General features: G+C 32.8%; 1 protein-coding gene across 1 annotated transcript; it reads right to left on the bottom strand.

Moving 5' to 3' along the window:
* Nucleotides 1-7,604: 7,604 nt before the first annotated feature.
* Nucleotides 7,605-8,456, bottom strand: LOC123897327 (putative disease resistance RPP13-like protein 1). The gene has a single exon (XM_045947952.1). It carries the CDS (start codon nt 8,366-8,368, stop codon nt 7,796-7,798), a length of 573 nt encoding a protein of 190 aa, XP_045803908.1. The 5' UTR covers nt 8,369-8,456; the 3' UTR covers nt 7,605-7,795.
* Nucleotides 8,457-12,367: the final 3,911 nt, after the last annotated feature.

Raw genomic sequence — 12,367 nt, 5'->3', positions numbered from 1 at the left:
ATTATATTTAACTTTTTAACTTGTATCTTAAGGTTGATTAAAAAAAACACTTGTATCTTAATGCAAACTTTTGAAATTATATATATATATATATATATATATATATATGGGGATGGATCAAATTACACCGGTGTAATATTTGAGTAATGTTACACCGCTTAATAACGCTTTAACGAATACAAATTTTATAAAATCCACCGTTGGATTGAAAGCTTATATTGTATAGATCATATATGTTGAATTGTATAAAAATCTAAAATCGTTTGATATGTTTTTGAGATAGATCAAGATTAACGGTATTCAATAAAAGTGAAAATATTTGAGTAACTATATGGGGAGGGATCAAATTACACCGGTGTAATATTTGAGTAATGTTACACCGCTTAATATATATATATATATATATATATATATATAGGGGGCTGCTAATTTAGACCCAGTTGGGTCTAAATTAGCAAGGTGCACCTTTTGAGTTGGACAAAAATACCCATTTTTTAATTTTTTGGAAGAATAGAGCAACAGGGGCATTTCTGTAATTTTATGCAACAGTACGCGCGCCCCCACTTCTTTTTTCCCCCCCAGGACACGTGTCACGCTGTTATTTGCCAAAACCAAAGCGCGTGTACCACACGCGCCGACAGGCGCGAGTGGCTGAAGCCCAATCGCGGAGAGAGAAGCCTTTTTAAAAAGGCAGGCCACGTGTCACTCTTTCATTGGCTGCGTTAATTTTTTTTCATTTAATACTTTAAACTCGATTATTTCGTCGTAAATTAATTTTTTATTTTTTAATTTTTATACCAAAATTCATAATTTTTTTTTCTCTACAAATAGAGACTTGGTTCGTTTGATTTGGACACCGAAAAAAAAACACGATTTTTCACTACTTTAAACTCGATTATTTCGTCGTAAATTAATTTTTTATTTTTTATTTTTTATACCAAAATTCATAATTTTTTTTTCTCTACAAATAGAGACTTGGTTCGTTTGATTTGGACACAGAAAAAAAAAACCCAATTTTTCACTACCTTAATCTCATCAAATAACTAATAATCAACTTACTGAAACCATCCTACCAGGAAAATGGTTTCAGATTACAACTCTCTGAAACCATTGTACCAGATAAATGGTTTCAGAAGCAAACACAATTAATAAATTACTCACTGAAACCATTCTACCAGTAAAATGGTTTCAGAGTACAACTATGTGCAACCATTCTACAAGCTAAATGGTTTCAGAAGCAAATAACTAATAATCAACTTACTGAAACCATTCTACCAGCAAAATGGTTTCAGATTACAACTCTCTGAAACCATTGTACCAGATAAATGGTTTCAGAAGCAAACACAATTAATAAATTACTCACTGAAACCATTCTACCAGTAAAATGGTTTCAGAATACAACTATGTGCAACCATTCTACAAGCTAAATGGTTTCAGAAGCAAATAACTAATAATCAACTTACTGAAACCATTCTACCAGCAAAATGGTTTCAGATTACAACTCTCTGAAACCATTGTACCAGATAAATGGTTTCAGAAGCAAACACAATTAATAAATTACTCACTGAAACCATTCTACCAGTAAAATGGTTTCAGAATACAACTATGTGCAACCATTCTACAAGCTAAATGGTTTCAGAAGCAAATAACTAATAATCAACTTACTGAAACCATTCTACCAGCAAAATGGTTTCAGATTACAACTCTCTGAAACCATTGTACCAGATAAATGGTTTCAGAAGCAAACATTAGTTTTTAATTATCGTTTTATCTCATTTAAGGTAGTGAAAAATTGCGTTTTTTTTTTTCGGTGTCCAAATCGAACGAACCAAATCTCTATTTGTAGAGAAAAAAAAATTATGAATTTTGGTATAAAAAATAAAAAATAAAAAATTAATTTACGACGAAATAATCGAGTTTAAAGTAGTGAAAAATTGCGTTTTTTTTTCGGTGTCCAAATCAAACAAACCAAGTCTCTATTTGTAGAGAAAAAAAAATTATGAATTTTGGTATAAAAATTAAAAAATAAAAAATTAATTTACGACGAAATAATCGAGTTTAAAGCATAAAATGGAAAAAATCACGCAGACCCATTCATATGCTGACACGTGGCTGCCTTTTTCAAAAGTAAAATTTTCTCTCTCCAGCTTATAATCTAGTGTGGCGCAGACAAGATGGTAGGATGATCTGGGCTGTCTGATCAATCAGACAGCCTTAATGAGATCACATCTTGGCTGTCTGATGGAAATCAACGGTCTGTAACCATGGTCCTTCCGTACGCGCGCGACACTGGATCCACGTCTATTAATTTTTAAGAAGGTGGGGGCGCGTGTCATTATTTTTTTTTTATGTAAAATTACAGAAATGCCCCTGTTGCTCTATTCTTTCAAAAATTAAAAGAATGGGTATTTTGGTCCAACTCAAAAGGTGCACCTTGCTAACTTAGACCTAACTAGGGTCTAAGTTAGAAAACCCCATATATATATATATATATATATATATATATATATATATATATATATATAGAGTCAGGATCCGTTAACACCAACTAGTTTGACACCAAATGTTACACCTCTCAATAACGTTTTAACCGATATAAATTTTATAAAATCCACCGTTGGATTGAAAGTTTACATCATATAGATCATTTGTGTAAAATTTCAAATAAATCCAAAATCATTTGATATGTTATTGAGATACATCAAAATTAACGGTTTTTGTATTTTTTTAAATGCCGTTAATCTTTATGTGTCTCAATAGCATATCAAATGATTTTGGATTTATTTGAAATTTTACACAAATGATCTATATGATGTAAACTTTCAATCCAACGGTGGATTTTATAAAATTTATATCGGTTAAAACGTTATTGAGAGGTGTAACATTTGGTGTCAAACTAGTTGGTGTCAACGGATCCTGACTCATATATATATATATATATATATATATATATATATATATATATATATATATATATATATATATATTATTTTTAATTAAAGTGAAAAATTTTGCACCCACTGAGCCAGGGTCCTGGATCCGCCACTGCTTTTAAATGTGCTAAATGTGGAAATAAAAGTCAAATCCACTTAAAATTAATGTTATAATTATTATTTAGATACATGTGTTACAATTGTCCATTGCAGATCTTGGTGAAGTCTAACAAAAGCATCAAACTTGATTCCTATTAGAATGGGAATTGCAGTCTGCAAGTGAATGTAACATGGTCATCACAAACTCCATAAAAAACCTGATAAGTTGCAATTTCTGTACCTCTAAGACCTCATCAGTTTTATTTAGATCAAGGATATCATCCTTAGCATCTTGAATCGATCTGACAGTTTTCTTTGTTGATAATCCTGCAAAACGTGTGTATATGATCAAGAGAGAGTTTCAAGTTTTTAAGAGTATATGATCAAGAGAGAGTTTCAGGATCCGTTTGGTGCGCAGGATAGTGAGAGATGATATGATAACATTATCCTATCCCGTTTAAATCCATCGTTTGGTGCACTAATAAGAAATCATAACTTTAACCTATTTGTAATCTTATCATGTTGACCTTTTGTTATTTTTATCCTTAATTTAGGTTGGGTTAGCAACCTGATTTTACGTGTTGTATTCTTTTATTCACGCAATCAACTCCTATTCTCCGACTACGTGCCTCCTGCTCCGACAAACCTCTCTCTCCCATCCCTTCCCCTTTCTTTCTTGGCCAATGCTAGGGTGGGAGACCATGACATGTCTCTCACCGGTGCACCATATGATATGTGGATTGGATTGAATGTGTACATGATATTATGGTGTACTGTCAGTATTATATTATTTATTAATTTTTTTGAAAAAAAAAGTTTTCAATTTTTCCGGATAAAATTTTTCTATTTTTTTTTGGAAAAAAAATTTCGGTTTTTTTTTTCGAAAAAAAAGTTCCAAATTTTTAAGGAAAAAAGTTTCGATTTTAGAAAAAAACAATTCCGGAGTCTTTGCTGAACAAAAAAGTTTTCGTTCTTTTTTCAAAAAAAAAAGTTTCGGATATTTTCCGAAAATAAAGTTTCCGATTTTTTTTCTGAAAAAGATCCAATATTTTATTCGGAAAAAAAGTTTCAAATATTTTCTATTTTTTTACTCTTTTTTGTATCGACAATAATTTTTAGGTGAACATTTCGAAACTATTTTTCCCAAAAAATCGGAAACTTTTTTTGGGAAAAATCTGAACTTTTTCCATAAAAAAACAAAAACTTTTTTTTTTGAAAAATATCCGAAACTTTTTTCCCGAAAAAAGAACGGAAAATTTTTTTCCCAGAAAAACTCTGGAATTGCTTTTATGTGAAATCGAAATTTTTTCCCCCAAAAATCAGGAACTTTTTTTCCAAAAGAAAAAATCGAAAATTTTGTGCCCGAAAAAAAGATAGAAAACTTTTTTCCAGAAAAATTTAAAACTTTTTTTTTTCAAAAAAATATAAATAATATAATACTGACAGTACACCATAATATCATGTACACATTCAATCCAATCCACATATCATATGGTGCACCGGTGAGAGACATGTCATGGTCTCCCACCCTAGCATTGGCCTTCTTTCTTACGACCTTCTTTCTCCCACAAATTAGTTATTTGCTTTCTTGTATTGATATAATCCCTTGATTTGTTCCCAATTTCATGTATCGATCTGTTCTCTTGTGTTCTCAATTCCCCCCTTTTTTTTGTTTGATTGTTAATTCCCTACTCAAATTAGTTTGTTTGTTTAATTCCCCATTTTTTTTTATCAGTTTTTCATGTATAGATATGAATTCTCTATTCCTATTTTTCATTTTCAATTCATTCTTTTGATTTAGTTATTCTCTCTACCAACTCTAATTTGAGTAGTTGCATTTGTTTTCTAATGTTAACAGAGCCATCTCTTTGCTTGTCTGCAATTTGCGTTTTTTATCTCCATTTTGTTCCCAAATATTTTCTCAATTTGTGTTTTTTTAATGGGAAATGATTAAAAAAAAAGTTTGTTATTTAAATATAATATCTGTTGCTTAAAAAATTATATATATGTCAGAAATCTTGTACCAATTGTCTATAAAAAAAATTGTGAACCAAACACATGACATTATAAAATAATGCTATCCTATTTTTTATCATGTGTGTACCAAATACTTGATATGATAAATGTAATCCTGTTATTATCATATCCTATCACTATCCAACTTTTTATCATATCCTGTCTTTATCTTATCCAGCACACCAAACGGGTCCTCAAGTTTTTAACAGATAGTGTGTAAATGGTTTACCGTCTTCGACGTCCCAAATGAAAAACGAACAGACCAATAGCTAGTTGATCACCTAATATTGATCAAGAAGTCACATCCTCAGACCCTTCAACGAAAAACTTTTTTTCTTCATTATCATTCACATTCAGTATGACATCATGACAATAGAATTCTCAATACATAATAAAGAAATAATAGATTATAGAATTTAAACAAAATATGATGATTTAGTGACAATTGTTTAAACAATTATTTAGCAAAATATGATGATTTAATGACTATTTTATTTCATTTTGATTAGATGTATTCAATCATTATAGTGACTATTTGCTTCCATTAGTCCATGCGTTTTTTTTCTTATATAAACATGTAATCGGGCAGTTTTTTTTTAATATAATTGGGCAGTTTTTTTTTTATATATATATTAATGTATCATTACACATATAAATGTAGGTATATGAAAAGTTGATCAATATGACAATAATGTAAAGAGAAATGATGCGACACATTGTAAGTGATGACATGGCTAAATGAAGAAATTTCATTGGTTTGGATTAGGGTTTAGAGAACTAATAGGATAACTATCTAGGATTTATATATATAATAAATATTTATAAAAAGGTTTCAATTTCTACAACAAAGATCGAACAAAAGGAAAAGGTAAAGGAAAATGAGGAAAGATTTGTTCTTGATACACCAACAACAACATCATCATCACTGCCCATTCCTTTTATCGATGATGTTAAAGTAAGGAACACTCTCTCCACATGGAGACAGATGACCACTCATTTCGAAGCAAACCATGAGGCGATGCAAAACTTTTACAAACTCATTGGACTAAAATTTTGAAGTTTCTATATTTTCACTCAATTTGTTGGATGCTGTTAATTTGTTAGGTTTGCTAATATATATATATATATATATATATATATATATATATATATATATATATATATATATATATATATATATATATATATATATATATATATATATATATTTCAATGTTTTCTTTCTTTTGCAGATATCTTTATTTTGGAAACCGGTCTCGTGATCCTTAAATTTGTTTGCAATATGTTTAGTTTATTTTACATATCCCATAGGGCTAGACTAGATGGATATGTATGTGCTTAGTTGCATTTTGTTTATAGTTTGAACTTGTGGTGCATCGTAACTATTATGCTTTGTTACATCTGGTATTGTGATAGCTGCAATTAGTATTTTGAATTTCTTCCACATCCACCATTGCATCCAAATTAGCCCATAATTTTCATTTCTCTAATTTGTTTATGGATATCCAAAGATTTCGAGATAAATTCTCAGAATGATAATAGTTCCAAAACTATTACTAGGACCACAAAAGTATGGAGATTTGCTCTAAATGGTTTTATGGCAAAACTATTTTTTGGCTAAACCGAATCTCCAGCCGCAACGGGAATCCTCTATCTCTGCACCACCGTGAACCATTATTACCAGTGTATGACTTGATGTTTTTTAAATGCATTAATAATTGCTCTTGCCTAGAATCATGGAATGATAACTCTGATTCGCTAGATTCTGTGCATTTGAGTGTGTGTAGATGCTGACAAACTATCAGGTTTTATTGTTGTTTTCCTTCTTTTATAAGAATCACGCATGCGGTTGTTGTTGATTGTTTTGATTCTCCAGCATTTCATCTGAAAATCATGCATCAGTTCCATTCAAGTTTGATTCCTCCGAGGTTCTCAACGTTTATGTCCAATTCTCTCGTGTCGAAGTTGCAACTGTGTCGCCAAGCTTCATATCCTTTAGGTATAGTTTGTTCTTAATTTTTGTTTGCTCAGTTTCATAATTCCTAATTGTATGTTAACGTCCCTCTATAGATTTTTGCATCCCCAAATATCCAAAGACTTGAGGTTTGGGAAAAGATCTAAAGGCAAGAATATAAGTGAGTCACAGCTAACAATCAAGTACAAAGATGTAAGTGATTGGTGGTACCGAGGTGTATGTGCATGGAATACTAGCTTCTGACAATTCTGAATGTTGAGCACGCGCAGACTTGGAGATGTCGGAAGTGAACAATGCAAACGTTTGCAATCTCTGATAACAAGTAATGCCAAAGATGGAAGACTACTCGGAAAGTTCCCTGTCAGTTTAGGACAACTTTCAATATAGAACTCCCTAAGATGACTGAAAGCTCTGCTGCCTACATTGTCCGCATCAAAACACCGTCTCTCGCATGCTGACATAGACTCAATCCTTAGAATTTCCAGTGCAGGAAAGCTATCAGTACTTAAAGAAGTTCTATTTCCATAAAACTCGTATCCTACACTCATCAGTCCTTCAAATTTAATAATCTGAAACTCTTTCAACATCGGAAGTTGTCCAAGTGGAGGCAATTCTTAGCAATATTTACATCCTTTAAGCTTTAAGGACACCATGTTGCAAAAGTAGTAGTCCCCTAACCAATCTGGAAACTCTGTGCCAGGATAGTCATTGATATCAAGCTCATTCAAATTAGTGTGTGTGGTTCGAGGCTGCGCAGTATTGTCTTTTCATGCTATGAGTTATCGGTATCACCACTTCCACCCCAATCCAAAGACAATTTTTCAAGGCCATATTTTTCCTTCAATTTCGCCTTTTCAGAATCCTTATAATTGACAACATGTTCTATGTCATGAATGAACAAAGATGCATGTAAATTACATAGCTCTCCCAGTTCACTAATGGAAGATCCATGATCTTCGCCAACAAAAAAGTCACTCAACTTTTTAAGGTTTTTCAATTCACCGATTTTCAATGGCATCGACTTCAAGCAAGTGCCTCTAATATCCAAGTAGCGCAAGTTGACAAGTTTATGAATATCTTTTGGAAGTTCAATAAGATTATAACATCCAACTAACTTGAGTGTTTGCAAATTGTACAAACTGCAGATGGATTCAGGTAACCTTATAATCTCGGTGTCAGACACTTCTAGAGAGCGCAGATGTTTTAGTTCTCCTATTGAATCAGGTAACTTGTAGAAATAAGCACCTACCAAGGTTAACACCCTTAAGTACCTTAGCTTTGTCAAAAGATCATTTGGCATGTCGTCGAACATGTCTATGGATGTACCTATCGTTCTTATTTGCATAAAGGTACGTAGACGGTTCGCTTTGCTAACATCTTTCAGGTTTACATACTAGGAACAATGTGAAATAATGTGAGACAAATATGTGGTAAATGACTTACAACATATGTTTCAGACTATAATTTGTGTTTGATAGGATAAGATTTTAGAAGGATGAGTTGTGCTTAGATCTTGAGAAGACTATTCAGTTGTGGTTGTTGAAATTTTTTATACCTAAAGATATATCATTTTACTGTCATAAATAATGAGTTTCATGTTCAATGCCTATTTTTTCCTCCTATTCTTAAAATGAAAAAAATTCTGATTTCATTTATTGTTGAAATGAGGCTTGTTCAATCTTTTTTCGGTGAACGGCAGTGACTTACATATGCATTGGTCTTATCCTTTGAAAGAGGATATCTTTTATCATCAGTCATTGCTTTACCGATCTTTAGTAGCTGATGTAAATGATAGCCGATCATTCTTTTCAACTGAGTACTACACCCTAGTCCTTTCCATTTCTGTTTATAATAGATGTTAGTATTCCCGCTGTATTGTATTGTATTGCAGGAAAGTTTAATGTCATTAGTGCCGAGGGTGGTTGATCTTGTTGTTGACCGTGATATACCTGTTATTTCAGCTGGAGGATTTGTAGATGCCAGAGGTATTTAAATATTTATTTTTATGTTATATATGATAGTCAAGGAAAAAGCTTCATATTCTTGAATGAATTTCTTAGAATACACATTTTTATGTTTTTTTTCCGCTTCATCCATGGAAGTCTATCTGTAGGCTAATAACTTGCACAAATGAGTTCCTTATATTTGTGTATTTCATCTTAGTTTACTTATCATGTATGACCCGAGTTTTGCTAATCCTTTATACAAAAGAAAGGTAATCAAACTTGATGAAACTGAGTACACGGATGTATTTGGAAGGGCAAGATGGCCCGGTGCACCACACCGTGTCCTAAAGACTCCCTTCTTCATGGAATGGAGATCCCTTCCAACCCATGAAAGTGAAGCCAACAAGCCTTTCATTGGCCATTCAACGATTCACGGCGTTTTTCTGGTACTGTCCCGAATGTGACAACTACAGGAGATATCGAGAGCATGGTGATGTATTCTGGCGAAGGTGTTGGTCTCATCAAGAAAATTTTGCCTGCTAGTTAAGTGATAAAGAGGCTAGTAGAAAGGGCAGAACTTATAATACTACAAAACTTCTAGTAGACTGTAAAATTTCAAGTAGCTTGGTCAAAATGGCTAAGATGCAGTTAGTAACTTTTTTGTTTTCTCTATGGAGAGTAATTTCATTTTGAATATGATATTGTAAAACCCTAATTTTGTTTTTGTTGATTTTTAGGGCTAATTTGTCACAATTTACTGAAGAATAAATGAGTAGATATGAGTCATTTCGTAGAGCTGGATTCCAGAAAGCTAATATGAAACGGGTAATTCTCTCACTAATAAGGTTCTTAATTTTATAATCTTGTGTTCAAGTTAATGTTATATTAACTAGTACTATTATGTAGCATTGAAACTTCAAACTGAAGACGTGTCCTTTGTCCCGCCATGTATTGGTGTTAGACACTAACACGACATGACACTGACACATATAGTGACACGGCATTTAATACTTCCATTTTCTTAAATTATTTTTGTTGCGTGCTTATGTTTGTGTCCGTGCTTCATAGTTAACTTCTGGATACAGAGCAGTGGAAGGATTGAGGTTTAATAGTTTAGGAATAGTTGGGTTGATAGAAGGTTCATTGTGTATATTTTTTTCACTTGTTTCCTTAAAGTTACTTTTTTTATTTTTTTGCCATTGCTTTTTCCTCACCATGTAACAAGGCTCTTAATTTCAATCTTGCATTCAAGTTAATTTTCTATTAACAAGGTTCTTAGTTTTACTATGTAGCACCGGCATTTTAAATTTTTCAAATTGAAGCATGTCCGGTATCACAACATGTTTTTATGTCTGACACCAACAAGACACAATACTAGCACATGTATGATGTAGTTGCATTCAATACTTCCATTTTCTTAAAATTATGATCAGTATCAATGTGTTGTGTTGCTTTGTGTCCGGTTTTATGTGTCTCTGCGAGTACTTCATGGTTAACTACATGATTTTGGGGTGTGAAAGAATTGGGGTTAATAGTTTGTGATTTGTTATCATGTGTCTCTAAAAGTAATATCAACTTGATTTGTTCATCAATGGTTTATATTATGTACTTTAAACTCTAAAGTGAGATGCTCACTATGGAAGAGTCGGATCCGTGTATTTTACATTCTGTTATGGATAATTGGACAGTGAATGATCAAACTATACCACCATAGGCACATGACATTGTTGAATACAATTTTTTTGTAACTGTTGAGTTCAGATTTATTTAGAACAGCTACAATTGGTTTGATAATACAATATCTTTTGTACACATGACTGGATGTTTGTCCAATGCTTATAGTCACTCAATTGAGCTAACTTAACTCAGTGTCCTATGGTTGGTTAGTTGCGGGATCGCATTTTAGGATAACTATTCTGAATTGATGTGTTACAACTTGATGGAAACACAGTTTTTTATGGCTCTTGGATTGAAAATGAATTTGCATGTTGTAATGTTAAAGATGTATCATTTTGCAATACCAAGAACATACCTTCTTTTGAATGTTTGCAACTGTTTGCTCACATGATCTTCAGGGAGGCAATGTCAAATGCAAAGAAAATAAAGAAATTTGTTTTTTGCTATCAAATATCGGTTCTAAAAACGAACTTATTCAACTTGATAATATGGTTTAAGTTGCATCAAATAAAGCTGCCTCTATCTTGTTGTGCAAGAAAACAACATTCATCAATCGACAATGGTTTCTTTCTTGTTTTCCGTAAGAAAGGAGAGGAACCACAAAACAACAAGCCTCAAGTGTCTCAATGCCCTTACCACTAATTAATGATTGTCATCTTGTTATGATTAATTTTAGGATTAGAAAATGATGCTTTGAGATTCAATAAAGGACTAGGATCATCCAGCAATACTTCCTTCATCTGTTACTGTTGTATTTTCTTGGGTCACAAGCTTGAGAAAAATCACCTTGAAAATTGATTGCTCAATTCCCTTTCTATGATAGATAAGGCACCCCCTTCCAGGAACAAGTTCACCTTGAATATAACGAGGTTTTCCACACCCAAATGGCAACGTGCATCCATCCTTAGGCTTAGCCATACCTATGTGATTCTAGTTTCATTAGTGAGAAGACAGTTAGTTATTAGCCATTTTCTACAACGTACTATACTCAATCCATTACATGATAGAGTAGCAAAATTACTTCACATTCTTCATTCCCATGTCCCAAACAACTGTATCGGCCTCGTCCCCATCTGCAAACGCGGCCATCCCACCCAACCACAGCAGCGTGCCAAGCACCAGCTGCAACAACCATGGGTTGAAGGTTTAGCATCTCAGCGTCTGAGAAATTCAATTCAGCTTCTAACTTCTTTCTGTAGGAGGTAACTAAGACTGAGCTTGAACTCCAGTAACCCTTTGGATTTAACAGTTAAAACCAGATTTTGCACATCATATGTTATTTGAGGAACTACAAGTACTTGACTCACATCAATTCGAACTCTAACAACTTTAGAGCCTCAGTAGATTTTTTAGCCAAATATTGTTACATAAGAAACAACTACTCCTTTTTGCTCATGTGAAACCAAACGCATAAATCCAAGGCTTATTCTCTCATAATCAGATTCATCACCAACCTTATATCCCTTGGTATTGACATAGATTAAGGTGACAGAAGAACTACAAAACCTATTGTTTGGACTGAAATATACTAAATCGTGCTCTTGACAATGAGAATGTTGTGCTTTGAGACCTCTGCAATAGTTGGTTATATTGCTTGAATCTTCGTCTCACATTAAAATGGTTTCATATTTTTTGAGAGGGCAATGCGTGCGCAGATAAATTGGGTAGCTTTCGGCTTCCATACCGAAAATAAGTTGGTGGGACTCATTGCCATCAATGCT

This window comes from Trifolium pratense, linkage group LG1 (genome assembly GCF_020283565.1).
Source record: "Trifolium pratense cultivar HEN17-A07 linkage group LG1, ARS_RC_1.1, whole genome shotgun sequence".
Lineage (NCBI taxonomy): Eukaryota > Viridiplantae > Streptophyta > Magnoliopsida > Fabales > Fabaceae > Trifolium > Trifolium pratense.
This window is presented reverse-complemented; position numbering and strand designations above follow the sequence as displayed.

Excerpts from the sequence above, each read along its gene's own strand:
- LOC123897327 (XM_045947952.1), bottom strand. The coding sequence starts at position 8,368 with ATGCAAATAAGAACGATAGGTACATCCATAGACATGTTCGACGACATG.